General features: G+C 44.7%; 1 protein-coding gene across 2 annotated transcripts; it reads right to left on the reverse strand.

Moving 5' to 3' along the window:
* Positions 1–6602: 6602 nt before the first annotated feature.
* Positions 6603–18321, reverse strand: LOC110505035 (FACT complex subunit SSRP1). 2 transcript variants are annotated; one of them, XM_036969621.2, is made up of 18 exons: positions 18012–18321; positions 17332–17413; positions 16400–16585; positions 14190–14295; positions 13806–13999; positions 13499–13599; positions 12080–12209; positions 11802–11905; positions 11482–11610; positions 11055–11279; positions 10880–10952; positions 9264–9396; positions 9089–9131; positions 8671–8791; positions 8300–8467; positions 7810–7907; positions 7263–7458; positions 6603–7123 (listed from the first exon to the last, which is right to left on the reverse strand). In XM_036969621.2, the coding sequence occupies exons 2-18, from the start codon at positions 17383–17385 to the stop codon at positions 7061–7063; spliced, it is 2124 nt and encodes a 707-aa protein (XP_036825516.1). In that variant the 5' UTR covers positions 17386–17413; positions 18012–18321; the 3' UTR covers positions 6603–7060. The 2 variants fall into 2 exon arrangements, with proteins under 2 accessions (XP_036825516.1, XP_090075801.1); XM_090219675.1 differs by having other exon boundaries at positions 17777–18037.
* Positions 18322–20021: the final 1700 nt, after the last annotated feature.

Below are 20021 nucleotides of genomic sequence, written 5' to 3' on the forward strand. Positions count from 1 at the left end.
GTAAGGGGTGTGCTCGTGATATGAGTAAGACAGAGAGAGACCGAGAGAGCAACAACAAGAGAGAGAGAGAGACCGAGAGAGCAACAGCAAGAGAGAGAGAGAGACAGAAAAAGAGAGACAGAAAGAGAAGTGAGACAGAGACAGAGAGACAGAGAGAGACAGAAAGAGAGAGAGACAGAGCGAGAGAGAGCAAGAGAGAGACAGAGACAGAGACAGAAAGAGAGTGAGACAGAGAGAGAGACAGAGAGAGACAGAAAGAGAGAGAGACAGAACGAGAGAGAGAGACAGAGAGAGAGACAGAGAGAGACAGAAAGAGAGAGAGACAGAATGAGAGAGAGAGAGACAGAGAGACAGAAATAGAGAGCGATGACATAGGATTGACTGAGGTCTCTCTCATTAATGACATTTTTGTGAAAGGGAAAACCACAAGTGATCATCATACAGGAAATGACTCAGCGTAGACAGATAAACACGCACGTACACGCGCGGACACAAAAGTATGTCTTCACATTAGTGAAATTATAGATATATACGTGACCTGAGGGAAGGAGGAGTAGTCATTTTCGGGATCTCTGATGAACATGGTATTTTGGAGAGGAGACGCTGTCTTACAGGGGAATCCCTCTGGGTCGGCACCGCACACTATCATCCTGGTACCCCTCGCTTTTAAAAACCACCCCCCTCACCTTGCCCACCCCACCCAGCCCATTTTAATAACCACCCTTACTATTCTGACCCCACTCTACAACCACTGTCTCTACCCTGCCCTGCCATCAACTCACATTAGAATTCACTCTGAAACAAACGACCCCTGCTTGGTTAAACTGGATCAATGCATACGTAGAAGCTGCAGGAAAAGCATTAAAGGTTACTCTCTTTGTTTGAACAACTTTCTGCATCCAGGATGAGGTTCCGATAAGTGTGTTCACCTTCTGACCCCACACTCATGCTCAGTCAGCCGTCTGACCGGTCTGTCTCTCTCTCTAGTTCTGAAGGCAAAGACTATTACCTCCCACTATGATGACCACATAATAATGTTATAGTAACGTTGAATATTATGATACATCTGGAAATGTTCATCTACGTGGGACATCAACCCGAACAACATTGTAGCCCTTCCTGTAATATCTATTATCTCTCTCAGTACAGCCACTAATGCCACACTTTCTATAACAAACTCAATTAAGAGAAGCAATCTTATGATCTGTGTTAAAACGTATCAATAGCAGAACGGCAAGGATCAAATTACCGAACTTCTGATCATTTTTGTTTTGGCTAAGTCCCTGACTTACGTGTCTTGGACTACCTTTTACAAAACTTGAAATAAAATTGTCATCAGTGAATACAAAACTCAGTGTTACGTATTCTGTTCACAGAGTATAACACAGTGTATCAGGGGCGCAACTTTGGTTTTAGAAGTGGGGGGGACATAATATATATTTATACTGTATATATACACTACCGGTCAACATTTTTAGAACACCTACTCATTCAAGGGTTTTTCTTTATTTTTACTATTTTCTACATTGTAGAATAATAGTGAAGACATCAAAACTATGAAATAACACATATGGAATCATGTAGTAAAAAAGTGTCGAAAAATATTTAAGATTTTAGATTCTTCAAATAGTCACCCTTTGCCTTGATGACAGCTTTGTACACTCTTGGCATTCTCTCAACCAGCTTCACCTGGAATGCTTTCCAGTCTTGAAGGAATTCCCATATATGCTGAGCACTTGTTGGCTGCTTTTCCTTCACTCTGCATTCCGACTCATCTCAAACCATCTCAATTTGGTTGAGGTCGGGGGATTGTGGAGGCCAGGTCATCTGATGCAGCACTCCATCACTCTCCTTCTTGGTAAAATAGCCCTTACACAGCCTGAAGGTGTGTTGGGTCATTGTCCTGTTGAAAAACAAATGATAGCCCCACTAAACCCAAACCTGATGGGATGGCGTATTGCTGCAGAATGCTGTGGTAGGCATGCTGGTTAAGTGTGCCTTGAATTCTAAATAAATTACAGACAGTGTCACCAGCAAAGCACCCTCACACCATAACACCTCCTCCTCCATGCTTTACGGTGGGAAATACACACTCAGAGATCATCCGTTCACCCACACCTCATCTCACAAAGACATGGCGGTTGGAACCAAAAATCTCAAATTTGGACTCCAGACCAAATTTCCACCGGTCTATTGTCCATTGCTCGTATTTCTTGGCCCAAGCAAGTCTCTTCTTCTTATTGGTGTCCTTTAGTCGTGGCTTCTTTGCAGCAATTCGACCATGGAGGCCTGAATCACGCAGTCTCCTCTGAACAGATGTTGAGATGTCTGTTACTTGAACTATGGGAAGCATTTATTTGGGCTGCAATTTCTGAGGCTGGTAACTCTAATGAACTTACACTCTGCAGCAGAGGTAACTCTGGATTTTCCATCCTGTGGAGGTCCTCATGAGAGCCAATTTCATCATAGCGCTTGATGGTTTTTGAGACTGCACTTGAAGAAACTTTAAAAGTTATTGAAATGTTCTGTATTGACTGACCTTCATGTCTTAAAGTAATGATGGACTGTCGTTTCTCTTTGCTTATTTTAGCTATTTGAGCTATTTGAGCTGCCATAATAAGGACTTGGTATTTTACCAAATAGGGCTCTATTCTATATATACCCCCCCCCCCCCCCTATACCATGTCACAACACAACTGATTGGCCTAAACGCATTAAGAAAGAAATTCAACAAATTAACTTTAATGAAGGCACACCTGTTAATTGAAATGCATTCCAGGTGACTGACTACCTCATGAAGCTGGTTGAGAGAATGCCAAGTGTGCAAAGCTGTCATCAAGGCAAAGGGTAATTTCATAGTTTTGATGTCTTCACTATTATTCTACAATGTAGAAAATAGTAAAAATAAAAAAATAAACCTTGATGAGTAGGTGTTCTTAAACTTTTGACCGGTAGTGTATATATATATATTTTTTTTATCCAATTGTATTAACACTCCAACAGCCTACCTGACCGCCCAGAGGCGTCCGCATGGTTTTGCTGCTATTGGACCAGGTCTCTATTGGAAAAGAGATATTATCTCAACGATAAAAAAAACTGTATAAATAAAGGTAAAAAAATACATTTAAAAAATGGTCCTAAAGCACACCTTTACCAGGTTTTGTATCACATTCCAATGATAAAACTGGGGGGGGGACAAAATCGCAATTTCAGAATGTGGGGGGGGGCATGTCAGCCTCATCCCCAATGAAAGTTGTGCCCCTGCATTGTCCTCATCAGAAGAGAAATGTGTGCAATTGTGTTCAACGTTTCCAGCAATCGGTAAATACTACTGCACGGAATTCTAAATCACCCCGTTAGTGTCATACCGTGTACGATATATCATTTTGACAATATTGTGGACATGCAGATGCAGAAAATGCGTTACTCCTAAATCATCATCTTCGACATTGTGACCTTCCTCTATTGAGCATTGCTTCGATGTGGATTTTTTTTTACGCTGCTGCTGCTACTCGCTGTTTATTATCTATGCACAGTCACTTCACCCCTACCTACATGTACATATTACCTCAAATTACCTTGTCTAACTTGTACCCACGCACATTGACTCGATACCGGTACCCCCTGTTTATATAGCATTGTTATTGTTATTTTATTGTGTTACTTTTTTAACTTGAGTTTATTTAGTAAATATTTTCTTAAACTCGTTAAAAAAAACCTGCATTGTTAGTTAAGGGCTTATAAGTAAACATTTCACGGTAATGTCTACACCTGTTGTATTCGGTGCATAAAATGTGATTTGATTGAGGCCTATAAATTCATATCAGTTGTGTTCCTCCATTGTGTACACCTTTCCTTATTTCTATTGTGGATCGTGTTTCTGTGCAATGGTCTAGAAAACTATGAGCAAACCAGCCTTTGTATTGAATACATGGAATTGGATTGTGATGGAATTAAATTCTGCACGTGCTTATTTTGTATTTTTTTACCAGGAATAATACACTGCATGACCAAAAGTATGTGGACACCTGCACGTCGATGAAGGCAGCCCTCCACACCTCTCTGATTCAGACACGTTTCAGTTGAATGCATTCAGTTGTATAACTGACTAAGTAAGTATCCCACTTTCCCTTTCCTTTGCTTCTTTAACAACCTCCACTCTTCTGGGAAGGCTGTCCACTAGATGTTGGAACAATGCTGCAGGGACTTGCTTCCATTCAGCCACAAGAGCATTAGTGAGATTGGGCACTAATGTTGGGCAATAAGGCCTGGCTCACAGTCAGCGTTCCAATTCATCCCAAAGGTGTTCGATGGGGTTGAGGTCAGGGCTCTGTGCAGGCCAGTCAAGTTCTTCTTCACCGATCTCGACAAACCATTTCTGTATGGGCCTCACTTTTTGCACGGGGGCATTGTCATGCTGAAACACGAAAGGGCCTTCCCCAAAATGTTGCCTCAAAGTTGGAAGCACAGAATCGTCTAGATTGTCATTGTGTGCTGTAGCGTTAAGATTTCCCTTCACGAAGGGGCCTAGCCCGAACCATGAAAAACAGCCCCGGACCATTATTCCTCCTCCACCAAACTTTACAGTTGCCACTGTGCATTGGTCAGGTGGCGTTCACCTGGCATCCGTGAAACCCAAATTTGTCCGTCGGACTGCCAGATTGTGAAGCTTGATTTATCACTCCAGATAACATGTTTCCACTGCCCCGGAGTCCAATGGCGGCGAGCTTTACAACACTCCAACCGATGCTTGGCATTGCGCATGGTGATCTTAGGCTTTTTGTGGCTGGAAACCCATTTCATGAAGCTCCCGGCAAACAGTTCTTGTGTTGACGTTGCTTCCAGAGGCAGTTTGAAACTCGGTAGTGAGTGTTGCAACTGAGGACAGACGATTTTGACGCACTTCAGTGGTCCTGTTCTGTGAGCTTGTGTGGCCTACCCGTTTGCGGCTGAGCCGTTGTTGCTCTTAGACGTTTCCACTTCACAATAACAGGGCAGAAATTTGACAAACTGACTTGTTGGGAAAGGTGGCATCCTATGACGGTGCCATGTTGAAAGTCACTGAGCTCTATGGAGATTGCATGGCTGTGTGCTCAATTTTATACAACTGTCCGCAACGGGTGAGGATGAAATAACCGAATCCACTAAGTTGAAGGGGTGTTCACATACATTTGTATATACAATGTACTTGATTTGACATTGTTTGGTGAATTATGCATTAAAGGAGAGTAATTGCCCATAATTATGCACCTTTGAAAAGCTATACTTCCAATTTTGATCAACATGATTTAATGACTGCAAAGAAAATGTATTGATCTACTAGGATTTTTTTTAAAGACAGACCAACCCAGTTGTCTGCTTGGATTCGAGCGATAAGTACGGTTGCGTTCGTCTTTTTGCAAGCAGTCGGGCTCAAATTTGACGGTAGAATAGTTTTGATGAGCGCATTCATGGTCTGAAAACGCTTCTACATTTTTGAAAACACAAAAACTGTGTTAGAAAGGAAGAGTGCATACTTGGGTACAAAATAAGTGTTGATGCTATCCTTATCTGCCCCTGTGTAGTGTTCCATCGAATATATATTGAACAAAAATATCAGCTCATCATGCAACAATTTTACTGAGTTACAGTTCATATAAAGGAAATCAGTCAATTTAAATAAACTTGTTAGGCCTTAATCTATGGATTTCACATGAATTGGCAGGGCTGCAGGCATGGATGGGTATGGGAGGGCATAGGCCCACCCACTGGGGAGCAGGCCCAGCCAATCAGAATTAGTTTTTCCCCCACAAAAGGGCTTTATTACAGACAGAAAATCTCCTCAGTTTCATCAACTGTCCTGGTGGCTGGTCTCAGACGATCCCGCAGGTAAGAAGCCGGATGTGGAGGTCCTGGGCTGACGTGGTTATACGTAGTCTGCTGTTGTGAAGCCTGTTGGATGTACTTACAAGTTCTCTAAATCGACGTTGTAGGTGGTTTATGGTGGATAAATTAACGTGACATTTTCTGGCAACAGCTCTGGTGGACATTCCTGCAGTCTGCATGACAATGGCACACTCCCTCAAAACTTGAGCCATCTGTGTGCATTGTGTTGTGTCAGAACTGCACATTTTAGTGTGCCCTTTTATTGTCCCCAGCACAAGGTGCTCCTGTGTAATAGACCATGCTGCTTAATCAGCTTCTCGATATGCTACACCTGTAAGATAAATCAATTAGTCTGGGCAAAAAGAGAAATGCTCACTAACAGGGATGTAAACAAACTTATGCAAAACATTGAGAAATAAGCTTTTTGTGCATATGGAACATTTCTTGGATCTTATATTTCAGCTCATGAAACCAACACTTTACATGTATATTTTAGTTCAACTACATATTCTAGGTGTGTGTGAGTTTGTGTTCCTGAGGGTCTTTTCAGGGTTTATAATATGAACAGGAGACCTGTCTCAAGGGGGTTAAACCGACATCTCCTCTACCCATTAAAGATATTCATGGCCCCATTCCAGTACTCCTAAATGGCTTCCTGTGCTTTGTCCTATCGCCTCCTAAATAATTTAATTTCCTTGAGGACTTCCTTTCCTCAAGCTCCTACAAACAATCAAAGATTTTATTACAAAAGATTTATTAATTCTGTCTGAAAACAAAGAAACAAACATGACATGGAAATGAAAATGTAAGAAAAGTACAGAATTGCTGTTCGTCATTTCTCTAAACAGGTCAAAAGGACAAGCAACAAGAAAAAAACTCAAGACTGAAGACCCCTGCATGTCTCAGTGCTTTTAAACTACAACCATCCCCATGGGGCGAATAGAATAGAACCCAGTAGAATCATGGGTAATGTAGTACATAATAATTCACTTTCTAAGAATGTGTTGGACATACAGACAGAGTACAAGTTATTGGTCCATGTAACGCTTAGTGTGTGTGTGTGTGTGTGTGTGTGTGTGAGAGCGTTGTATCAATCTGCATGTCTTTGTGCACCTGTCACTGTGTAAACTTGTCCAAATGTTCCCTGTTCGTTCTGATGTCATCAGAAGCTCCAGCGAGGCCCCTCTCCCTCTCCTTAGTCAGAGTCCTCCTCAGAGCTGGGGGGCGTGGTCACCACTTCCTCCTCTTCCTCAGATTCCTGAGAGAGCGAGAGAGGGAAAGAGTCGTCACTATGATAATCCCGCAATTTCATTTTAATTAACGCTTTGATCATAATCCATGGAAATGGCTACACAAATAAAGTTATTCCCATTGCTGCCATGGTGATGGTGCAGTACCTTGCCCTTGGGTTTGCCTTTGGCTTTCTTGGCCTTCTTCCGTTCGCCCTCAGACGAACTCTCCTCGCTGGAGATAAACTCTCGGCTCTTAAAACTGTCGTTCCCTCCTTGCTCCTTTTCTTCCTCTCCTCTGTCGGACTTCCTCTTCTTGCCTCCTGCCTTGTCCTCCTTCTTGCCTCCTGCCTTCTTGCTCTCCCTGGTGGAGAAACGGAAAAGGAACATGTATGGTCAAAGATGGGCGGACGTTTGTGCGCATGTTAAAAGCAAGTTTCCCAGTGTGTGTTTTGAGCGCTTGTAAGTGTACCTGGTCGCGTGCGTATCTGATGTTCATGGGTGTGTGTGTGTGTCAGAGGCTGGTGGGAGGAGCTATAGGAGGACGGACTCATTGTCACGGCTGGAATGGAGTCAACGGAATGGCGTAAAACAGGTGGTTTCCGTATGTTTCAAACCGTTCCATTTATTCCATTCCAGTTATGACAAGGAGTCCGTCCTCCTACAGCTCCTCCCACCAGCCTCCCCTGGTGTGTGTGTGTGTGTGGTCTCGTACTTCTTGGAGGGTGTAGAGGAGCCTCCACCGTTCTCTCTGTATTCCTTCATGGCTTTCTCATAGTTCTTCTTAGCCTCCTCTGCTTTCCTGTCCCACCCCTAGCAGAGAGAGACCCTTTGTTACCAATCTGTTTTCCTAAACAACAGTTTAAATACAGTTAGCTAGGGTGACAATTATTTTATTCAAAATGCCCATGGAGCCCAGTGGAGGGCACCCAACCAACAGCTGTGATGAGATGCAACCAAAAAAACTTGACCAAGCGCAACGCTCACTCACCATTAAAAACATTGTTTTATTCAAGCAGCTACTACATTTAAAATGCAATAAATAGTTCCTTAATAAAATGTATTTAAGTGGAGGACATTTAAATTACCCCCCCCCCCCCAAAAACAGGAGAAAGAGAGGGACGAAGAGAGAAGAGCAGAACAGAGGAACAAAAAGACATGAGGAGAGCAGATAAAGCCCCCCCTCCCCCCCCCCTCCCCCTCACCTCTTTGTCGTCCTTCCCTATCTGTTTCCACATCTCTCCGGCCTTCTTGGAGATCTCTGTGATTGAGATTCCGGGGTTTTCCGACTTGATGTGCTCGCGGCTGGAGTTGAGCCACAGCATGTAGGAACTCATCGGCCTCTTGGGGGCGTTGGTGTCCTTCTGCTTCTTCTAAAAGACAGAGAGAGGGGGGAGAGAGAAACATGAGCACACACACATATCACATGTGCATAAATACAAACTATTTAGGTGCTTCCAGGAGTCAATACGAAAGTATATTTATCTCCGATACAATAAACATACATTTCACTGTTCACGACTCACTCCGCCCCCATTCCCCTTGCTCCTCCCCTTTCTTTCTTCCTCCCTCTCACCTCTTTGCGTGGCTTCCTCTCCTTCACTACTTTGGCCTTCTTTGCAGTCTTCTTCTTTCCCTCGTCATCGCTGCCATCACCTCCGCTGCCGCTTTCACTCTCTGAGGCGTTACTGTCATACCTGAGAGAGAGAGAGAGAGCGAGAGAGCGAGAGAGCGAGAGAGAGAGAGAGAGAGAGAGAGAGAGAGAGAGAGAGAGAGAGAGAAAATACTGTTAGAGAGAGAGAGAAATACTGTGAGAGAGAGAGAAATACTGTTAGAGAGAGAAATACTGTTAGAGAGAGAGAAATACTGTGAGAGAGAGAGAGAGAAATACTGTTAGAGAGAGAGAAATACTGTTAGAGAGAGAGAGAGAAATACTGTTAGAGAGAGAGAGAGAGGAACTGAAGTGGGCAATGGATGAAGGGGTAAAAACTCACTCCTCAGCAACATCACTCTCCTCCCCAGGGTTGAAAGACTCATCTAGTAAAGAGGAGAGAAAAAAGATCACTAACATGGTTGCTCTGTTGGAAATTGAAATCTCTCACAACAGCCATACATTCCTAAGATCTCTTACTACCGAGGACCTGATTGGCTGTGGGAGTCGTCACTCACCGGTGTCTTCATCGGAGTCGTTGCTGCCGTCTCCCTCCTCTCTGATCTTGCCCTCAGCCTTCATCCTCTCCAGATAGGCATCGTGCTGGTCTTCATCGGAGTCACTGTACTCGTTGTTCTTACTCTTCATGCCCTGTTGGGGGGGGGGTAGCAGAGTCAGACTACACTACCCATGATGCCCCAGCAAGGCCCTGCATCTCTATCTCTTCCTATGGACTGCAGGTTAAGTTACAGGGGCTGTGTTCCAACACTTTAAAATGGCTTCCTTTTCTTACCTCCTTACCTTTAGGACTACTCCTAGGATAAAGTGAGACCAGGGAAGGTTCTCAATTGCATTTTGTTGATTCCTCGCATCCTCTCTCTTCGCCTCCCTCTCAAAACCCATTGGATGAGAACAATGACTGTATATATGAATTTAAAAAGCCATCGATTACGTGACACCATTCATTCTTATGGGAAGACTCAATAGCGCACTGAAGCCAAATGAAGTGGGTCAAGATGGGCGTCTCATGGAGACATAACATGCGCAGTTTGAGCTACTCCAGGAAGTGACATTGCAGGCTAGCTCAGTGCTGCCCCCTCTCACTGAGTTACTCCAGTTGAAGGCCAACCAGGGTACTGCAGTCTGCCATTATCTACTCAATTATCATTTTAACTTCTTCTGTGTGGGATTTTAAAATAATGACTCAAGGACATACATCTGATGTACTTGGCACCATGATTGGTGAAGAAGATTGACCACGAAGATGTCATGGGGGATCGTGTTTTCTGCAAACAATGCCTGCAGTACCACGGTCAGCCTTGAACTCCACGGCTTCAATGAGGGAGGGGGCAGTCATTCTCCCCTGGATGAGGTCAGAGGTCCCTCCCTGCAGACCTCGAAATCCAAGAGTTTTTGAGGAGGCGAAGAGAGAGGACGCGAAGAATCAAGGAAACGCAATTGAGATTCTCCCTAGGTGAAAAGTTTAGAAGCTAGACAAACAAGAGGAAGTGGAGGACAGAATCATTTGTAGTTCTTGACCATTCGGGTGACCCCAGGGTAGTCGCTTTGTTACCATGGCAACTCCCACCCAGGGGAACGAAGTGGCCCGTTGACGGACAGAGCTGGCTCTGTTTATATTACCAGAGAACATTATGGGTGAAAAATCAGGATTTCCTGTATTTGGTTTAGAGGACGTGTTTCGTCTTTCAGTTAACACACTGCAACACCTCAGGCAATACATTAGTCAAGACAACGCAGGCAACCAACCACACACACTCCTTTTCACACACACGCACTCTGACACATCTCTCGGCGTCTCAGCATAATCATAAACCGATTAGTAAATAATTTATGGCCATTCACAGCAACCAATCACCATGATTAGAATGGTAGCACCCTCCTCTTCCCCCATCCAACACAGACACGCCCCCCTGCCCACCATGCGAGCAGTAACCACTACAAACCAAAAAAACCAAGACAACCCTCCCGAAACCCCGTAACCATACCAACCTTCTTCTTCAGGAGTACACAACAGACACACAAGAAAAGAGCAAAATCCGTCAATATTTCTCAAACGCATCTCGGACGAGAGTCGAATGTACTTCCACCACAGTAAACATCTCCTAAAGGTTACCTCCTTGAATCCTCTATTCTTGATGTTGAGTTTCTTGGCGTTGACAAAGTCAAACAGCTTCCCGTACTCCTCCCTGTGATGGACAGAGGGAAACAAAAAAACAAAAACAGAAACCGTTCGTCAGGCAAAGAGTCTACACGCGGTCGTGTGTCCGTTCCCAAGTCCCCCGCCGTACCTCTCGATGCTGCTGAAGGTGAACTGGTTCCCCTGCTTGGTCTCCACCTCGAAGTCGAAGGAGCGCGTGGTGGTGGTGCCTCTGGCGAAGTTGACACAGGAGATCTCCTCGAAGCGCAGGTGGACGGGCGGCTTATGCACGTAGATGAAACCCCTCTCCAGTGGGTAGAGCAGGCCGGACTGTGCCTTGTAGGAACACGTTATACACTGGGCCCCTGGGGTGTTCCTACAGGGGAGGGAGACTAAATTACCAAAACGCACGACAAAGTGCTTTATGATAACATGGGTCTATAATGAGGTCCGTGCAAAAGAGGAACCGTTGGAAGCACCGCGGGGTTTGAGTTTGAGCTCTAGGGAGAGGAGGAACATTGGTGTGTGTTTTACGAGTGATTCCGCAAGCGAGCGTTTTTTTGTGTGGTGTTTTTTACCCCTGGAAGTTTCCGGGCACGGTGATCTTCCTGTTGACCAGAGCCTTCATCACCCTGCTGACCATCTCATAGAGAGAACCTGACATGTTCTTACTGAGCTTCCCTTCATAACGCTTCTCCACCTCCTCCCTACGGGAAAAGAGGGAGAGAGAGGGGGAGAGGAGGGATGGTAGAGGGAGAAAGAAGGGAAGGGGCACAAAAGAGAGAGGGGGGGAGAGAAACAGAAATCGGATGAAGGGATTCTCACCACCCGACAAAGCAAGTTAATTGTTCCTCTTCCATGTGCTGTCGAGCTGCTGTCGTTTATTTCTCCCACTCACTCGCTCATGTTGAGGGTGAGGCGGAGCTCCTCCTCCTTAGAGAAGAGCAGGATGAGGAAGTGGTAACGGGTCTGCCCCTGCTTGATGGGCGGGTCCAGACTGATCTGTAGACGGAGGGAGGGAATGGTTATGAATCGAAGAGGCTGACACGGCGTTTGACGTGAGCACGACGGCATTCACACTGCATTGTCCGCGTGTGTTTGGTGCCCAACGCAACTGAACACAGTCCACAGTCGACTGTCAAGCACTCACCTCAATCAAACACACACAACACTTACCACAAAGAACATCTGTCTCTGATCCTTGTGTGGAAGCAGGAAGAGACGCAGCACGGTGGTGTAGGGGATCTTGTAGTCAAACGTCTTACCATGGAGGTGGAGGAAGGCGGGGTAGATGAGGATATCATACCTGACACACAGAGAGAGAGAGAGAAGAAAGTCGGTGAACGATGGCAAGAAAGAGAGAAATACCTTTGATCAAAGTAGGTGTTTGTCTTGTAGTGGTAGTGCTGAGTGACCAAGTGATATTTTGTTTTTTGGGCGGTTATTAAACAACTAATTGACCGACGTTGGTTAATTTGCTTGAATTCTATTAAGTTTTTTTTGGGGGGGGGGGTCCAACTCGCCGTTTCTCTAGAGAAATCAAATCATTCACGAGAGAAATCAATTCAAGAACTGTATGGGACTCTGGGCTGAAGGGAGGTTTCATTTTCCTTAAGCAAATATTTAATCTAGTTCGGCACAGAAATGTGGTAATACACTACAAAGACCATAACCCATGGCGCCCGTTTTTTCGGTCTCAGACAGAGACAGATGAGAGAGGAAGAGGTGAAGCGATTGGTTTCACTCTCACCAGAATCGGTCCTAAAATAATCCCAATGCGTTTTGGACCTAAGCTTGTCGCCTGCCTTGTCGCCTTTGGGACAACGACTCCCATTGTGAGGGCGGAGACATGAGCATTTCTTCATTAGATTCAGATCTCTGGACAGATACACGTTTACACCTGCTACGTTATGTTCCATATACACAGGCCATATGAGAGAGGAATGTACACAACACAATGAAGAGAGACAGAGACGGTTGAGGAAGTTATATCTTATCTACTTTGACCAACTAGTAGCATGACTAAAGACAGTACAGTATGGGGGAGAACAGTATGGGGGAGAACAATGTTAGATGGCCTGGCTGGCTGACTGCTCCTGGCTGAGCAGAGAAGAGAGGAGGACTTCAAGGAATGAGAAATGATAAAGTCATCGAATAAAAACGAAGTAATAAACACAACTGAAATATTGTATTTCATAGTAATTTCCTATTTTTCTATTGATGTCTATGCAATGTGGATCTGATCAGAGGCAAGGGGAAATTTTAGTTTTGGCAATTGAATGTTCACTATTTTTGGCTTTGGAATTTCCATTAAAATCATTGTAGTGTCCTTAATTCATAATGCATTTAAAAAAATAATGTTTTCTTAACTAAAAAACAAAACCGTGATTATTGTTTCTAATCAAACAAACAGACTTCAAAAAGCATTAAATCGCTCAGCTCTACTTGTCCGTAGTCGTTATTATTTGGAAGGGGGAACGTATCAAGCCAGGTGAACAATTTGCGGATCAATCTGATAAACGTAGAGTAACGTTATATAAAGTAATGACTGCTAATACTGATGAATAGTGGTTCATGGTGCTGATGTCACAGTACCTGCCCCTGGGTGTGAGGCACTGCAGCTCTTTGAAGACACACACAGCATCTCCTGTAGCCTGGATCACATCGGCCTTAGACAGCACATTCGCGGCAAACGCCTGACAGGAAGGAAGGGAGGGTTTAAGCAGGAATAACATCAATCACTGCATCATTGATGTTGCAGCAAAAACAATTGTTTCTGAGTACAGAACAGCTGTAGTGGCAGCGCCATCTGCTGGGGTAAAGCCAGTAAGGCACTGATGACCACCATTCAACCAGTTAGTGCTCCTCCCTGGTACAGGTCCGGCAGTAGAGCGTGGTTTACCTCCACGGGGTCTGCCCCCTCGTCTGCGGGGCCGGGGGGGACGTAGAAACGGACCTCCATGAGAGAGACCTCAGCGTCATCGTTCTGGTGGAACTCCAGCGTCACCTCGTTCTTCCCGGTGGCACACTGGGACACGCTGGCCAGGGGGATCTCAAACACGGAGCTGTCATTCACGTCAAATGACAACAATGGACCTGCGGAGGGCGGGGGGTGTTAAAGACTACAGCTCCCACAATGCACCTCAACATAGCTGGAGAAATGCTACAATGAACGCTTCAAGAGAGATTAAAAATCTGGTTGTGAAAACATCCAAGAGGAAACTATATTAGATCCTCTGTTGGTGTTGTGTGACAGGCTTTTAGAGTTTAAGAGGGTGTTGTTTACCAGAGAATTTAGCAGTGCCCCAGTTCCAGCCCTTCACACACATGTCCTTCTCTGTCAGCTCCACCTTGTAGTTGGCCTTGAAGAACTCCGAGATCCTCTCATAATCCTGGAGAGGGAGATGTGTGGAGGGGGGAGAGGAGGAGATGTGTGGAGGGGGGAGAGGAGGAGAGGAGGAGGAGATGTGTGGAGGGGGAGATGTGTGGAGGGGGGAGAGGAGGAGATGTGTGGAGGGGGGAGAGGAGGAGATGTGTGGAGGGGGGAGAGGAGGAGATGTGTGGCGGGGGAGAGGAGATGTGTGGTGGGGGGAGAGAGGGAGGAGGAAGAGAGAACGTGAAAGAGGAAAAAGATGTTCTCAGTTAAATCCTTAATGCCCCACCAGTCTGAAAAACTAAAAAGCACACCCCCTTTCCTCCCCCTCTCCCTTCCTCCCCCTTGATGAGGGGTCTAATTCATCAAAGCTCAATTATGGCCCCTCGGCCCCCTGGGATGCTGGAGGTGAATGTAATCCGTCCGCTCCCTCCCTCTCCGCCGCTTACAATCAGCCTGTTTATTTATCCTGCAGGCCCGATTAGAGCTGGGGCACACACACACCTCAATCACTTCCACATGTGTGTGAAGGACAGTGTGTGAGTGTGTGTGTGTGTGTGTGTGTGCGTGCGTGCGTGAGAGAGGAAAAAGAGTGTGTGGGAAAGAGAGTTTATGCACCTGGGTATCAGCTTGTCTGTTGGGTTATTAGAGTGTGTGAGAGCCCACAGTCTGTGTGTGTGTGTGTGTGTTGGACAGCGAAAGAGAGACTATACGCCAAGCTGTGTGTGTGTATAGAATATCAGATCAGTGTGTTGACAGCATCTGTGCATGTGTTTGTGAAGATGTATGAAGGCATTGTGTTTGTATGTGACAGGACATGTATACAGATCTAAGTGTGTTTCCATTTCAGACTATATACTGGATATAAATCTGTGTGTGTGTGTGTGTGTATATAATGACTGGCCTGTAACTGTGTAAAGACAAACATGTCAGTGTGTGTGTGTTTTCCTGCTGTCCTCATCAGCCCCTGTATTAAGAGCGCAGTCTCTCATTACAATTTTGGCAGAGTCCGGTTGCTTACCTCACACTCACACAACCGTAGTAACACTCATCCCAGCCTTCCCATCCACTATCCACACAATCAATATATGCATATGCACAAAACACCAAACAGTCCCAATCCTCCACCCCATAGTTGTTCCATTCCACCACCCCTCTTCCTCTCCCCCTAACTAGGGAGGCTCACAATTGGCCCGGCGTTGTTCGGGTTAGGCCCGGGGAACTCCGTCATTGTAAATGAGAATTTGTTCTTAACTGACTTGCCTAGTTAAATAAGAAAAAACTAATATGATGCTGCCATAGGATCACCAGGGTGCTATGCATCAGCAGACACTGTAGAAAAGTATTTTGCAACAGAAAAGGAAAACAAGCCCTTCTCATTGGACAAGATCGTCCCTCCCCGTGTTGGCCCCGGCTTTGTTTTCCGCGTTGTGCCTAGTGAATACAACCCAGTTATGGCTAACACAGTCGAGTCCTGATCAACACAAAGCAAACGCCGTTGCAGAGCGGCGCGCTTCACAAGTAGTACCAAGTTAGCAAACAGATGGCTCGTGATACGTGGATTTCAAAACTCGCCAGGGCACTTCACCACTCCTAAATCAAATAAATGATCATTACTTTTTGAAAACAGACATTCAAAGCATTGAGAATGCATGGGGAGTGGGGCTGAGGGGGGTTTAACCAGTGGAACATGATATAGAAGGTGAACACATCAAACTGACAGGTTAGTGGAGCAGCCAGCCTATGTTTGAATTCCTCACCAGTGACAGTGTGCAGGATAATAAACAATGACATCATTGTCTGAACCGCCACAGTCAGAAGAAACCATTTTCAAATACACACTGATTAACCTCAGGAGACCAGCCTTCCTTCTCTCCCTTTCCAGCAGCACTGGTAAGGCTAGATTATACACACATACACGCGCACTCACACACATCCACTCTTGCACTCACTCAACCAGGCACACAACCTAAGGAACAGATTAAGAAATGTATCTAAAGGTTCACCCGACAACTGCCCACGGAACTCTCACGAAGAAACACACCATCACAGCACACAGACATTCACAAACATTTTTCAAACAAATTCTCTCAGTCGTTCACACACACACACCACCGCCTCACCGTGTCTCTGAAGCCGTCATATTTGTAGACATGTCCGGTGCTGGTGGCCAGCTTGATGCCGTGTCCCAGGCACACACGCCTCCACGTGGCCTGGGACAGCTCTGCTGCCGGGATGTTGTCCACCTTCCCCGTCTTACTGCTCTTATACACCACATTCTGCTTACTGAACCTCAGACGACCGTCGTTCTGCGGGGAGTCACCGCTCACACATAAATACACTTAGGCTATTGTTATAGCCAAACTTGATAGTAGCTAGATGTTGAGTTACAGTTGGTTCCAGTTTGTGGTCATTTATTTGTACACCAATTACAACAACACGGTTCCTTCCAGCATTAGGGATTAAAATAAATAAACATTAGCTGACATGGGCTAGTTGATCTGGACATTTATAACAAGAGAGATATATATATATATATATATATACACACAGTATATATGGTGTGCAATGACTAACAGGACAAGAGGAACTGACGATGCACCACCCAATTAGGCGGGAGGATGACCCCCAAGCACCCCGCCTTTTGGGAACCACTGATTTACATTACCAGATTTTCCAAGCACCACAAAGCAAAGACTTCATTCTATGGTCCTTCTACCTTTGTCAAATATTGTGTGCTATAGCTTGCAAATAAACTACATGTGACTGGGTGCCAAAATAAGAAATGAAGTCTGCTTCATGTTTTGTTTGCTTCCTTCCTAGTATCTGATACCGGTATCATGACAACCTTAATATACACGCTACCCATGTGTACTTCAATTCTGATCCTGGAAACCCACAGGCATGTGTTCTACTTTCATCCTAGACAGGACTAACACCTGATTCATCTAAGTACTGGGCTACAACAAAAGCCTACACGGCATGGGGCTCTCCGGGACCTGGTTAGTTAAGACACTGATGGTAGATGGCATGATAAGGTAAACTAGCTACTGACCCAGGACCCCTTGGATTCCTGGTAGATCTCGTTGAACTCAAGCGTGTCTCCCATCTCTGCCTCCACGAGAAGTGGTGTTCAACTGAGTACACAGAATAAAACAATGTCAAACAACTAGTTAGCAATGTTATTAATTTGCAGAGGAGCCCAAGTTGTAACAGCTAACTAGCTAGGTAGCAAGCTAATTCCTTTGAGAGTGAACATGTGAGTCTGTTGACATTTCATTTACTATAGAGCTAACTTGGCGTTAAACCAAAACATGTAGTTTAGGCTAGCTAGCCAATAACAACAACCATGTAAATATTTAGCTAGCTAAGTTTAGCTACAAGTGACAACTCAATGCGGGTATAAAAGCTTAGTATTGAATTTACAACAATATGCTAATTGTAGCTAGCTAGCTGCTTTCTTTGTGGCAAGAACATGCCGATACTAGCTAATTAGCTACCATAGTTGGCTGGCCATTCGTAGCGATGTGGCTAGTAAATGGATGCCAGTGTGGCTAGCATGTTAACGTTAGCCGGCTAGTGATTATGTGGCGTTTCTTCGCTAACTATTTGACTCCAATGGGTCAATAGTAGCTAGGCCAATGTTACTGGTATCATCTGTTTGGTTGTCTACCCAGCTACTTAGAATCCGCTACATTCGTCCCTGAATAAAAACGAACAAACTTGATGTCTTACTGTCAACGTGATGAGGAGACCTCGCTGTTTCCCGCGTGAAGCATCAGCCCAAGAGCCGACGTCACCGGAAATAATCCCTACCACTTTAGAATTTACTTCCGTTTCGTTCTACTTTCCAGAAAGTAACACTTTTCAAAGGTGTTCTGCCGACTCGTGTAGGTCTTTCGTCTGACACTCACATTAACAACTTGGCCAACAAATAGATGAGAATTGTTTCATGCGAATGATTTTAGTCATGAAGCTTGGCCTTACTTGTCTCCTGTTAGGAAATTCAAATAAACCTCTCATGGTTGTCAGAACTGCATGCAGTAACTGCTCACCTCCACTAAGGGGTGCACGCAGCAGCCTGTTGTTTTAAGATGCGTGAGAGGTTCTCCAATTGAATTGCTGTTTTGTGACGATGGATGGTGATGAAACTGCAAGACTCACCACCGGTCCTGTCCAATATAGCCTACTGTACCACTTTGGCACAGGAATTACGCTAATAGGTTACTGAAATCCTGTCAAAGCTTTGTAAAATCCTGTTGCCTTGTTCCAATATCAACATACCATGACTACTACTATGAGCAGACCCTCATCAATGTTTTGACAATAATTCAATATTAGTTTTGAAATTGTTAGATTTAACATATCCTTCTCTCTCTGTCTCTCTCTCGATTCAATTTCAATTTAAGGGCTTTATTAGCATGGGCAACATATGTGTACATTGCCAAAGCAAGTGAAATAGATCATAAACAAAAGTTAAATTAACAATATAAAATTAACAGTAAACTTTACACTCACATTTCAAATGTCAGATTATGTACCAAAGGGAAAATAAATCAACATAAATATAGGTTGTATTTACAATGGGGTTTGTTCATTGTTCCTGGGCTCTTGAGTGGCGCAGTGGTCTAAGGCACTACATCTTGGTGCTAGAGGTGTCACAACAGACACCCTGGTTTGATTCCAGGCTGTATCACAACTGGCTGTGCTTGGGAGTTCCATAGGGTAGTGCACAATTGGCCCAGCATTGACCGGCGTAGGCCGTCATTGTAAAATAGAATTTGTTCAAGAGAGAGAACTGACTTGCCTAGTTAAATCAAAGTACAATCTAAATCAAATGTTTAAAAAAATCCCTGGTTTCCCTTTTCTTGTGGCAACAGGTCACACATATTGATGCTGTGATGGCACACTGTGGTATTACGCCCAATAGATATGGGAGTATATCAAAAATTGATTTGTTTTCTAATTATTTGTGTGTCTGTGTAATTTGAGGGATACATGTGTCTCTAATATGGTCATACAATTGACATGAGGTCAGGAAGTGCAGCTCAGTTTCCACCTCACGTTGTGGGCAGTGTGCACATAGCCTCTCTCTCTCTCTCTCTCTCTCACACACACACACACACACACACACACACACACACACACACACACACATCAAACGCAAACCACACTATGGGTACACAATGGCACATGTTGACTGACAGGTGGAGGTGAGAGAAGGAGATCAGACTAATCTAACTGTCAATAAAGCTAATGCCAATTGAATGAATGTAACACAAAGGAGAAAGTTAGGAGTGGAGCAGGCAAACATTCACATAGGCTAACACACGCACACCTAAATACACAATGACCACACACATACAAACGCATCAGGCTCTATTCATAGAGCCCATTCACTCAACTTCAATTCAAATAGACTGTTTTAATTCGCTGAGGTAAGCCTATATGCCATTGACATAGGCTAACGTGTACAAATATCCTGATGAAGCATGGAACGAATGAAATAACAATATGTTTGATGAAAAGGAAGAATCACAGAGATAGAAATTAGTTGTGACAAGTTCGAGTCTCTTGCTTCCAACGACTCCTTCAAGTTTAGCCGATGCGTCAACTTGGTGAATCACCAGGAGAATAACTAAAGAAAGGAGGAAAAGGATGGGAGGGGGAAAGGAGGGGGACAGAAAAACTTTCGCCCTCCTTACAAAAACCCTCCGCCGTCAGTCAGTCTGTCACACAGACCAC

Source organism: Oncorhynchus mykiss, chromosome 25 (genome assembly GCF_057628025.1).
Source record: "Oncorhynchus mykiss isolate SJ-2025 chromosome 25, ASM5762802v1, whole genome shotgun sequence".
NCBI lineage: Eukaryota > Metazoa > Chordata > Actinopteri > Salmoniformes > Salmonidae > Oncorhynchus > Oncorhynchus mykiss.

Excerpts from the sequence above, each read along its gene's own strand:
- LOC110505035 (XM_036969621.2), bottom strand. The coding sequence starts at position 17,385 with ATGGGAGACACGCTTGAGTTCAACGAGATCTACCAGGAATCCAAGGGG. Across the intron at positions 11,611-11,801 it reads CTCACCCTCAACATGAGCGA|GGAGGAGGTGGAGAAGCGTT; the intron begins GTGAGTGGGAGA and ends CTTTTCCCGTAG. Across the intron at positions 7,124-7,262 it reads AAGGCAAACCCAAGGGCAAG|GAATCTGAGGAAGAGGAGGA; the intron begins GTACTGCACCAT and ends TCGCTCTCTCAG.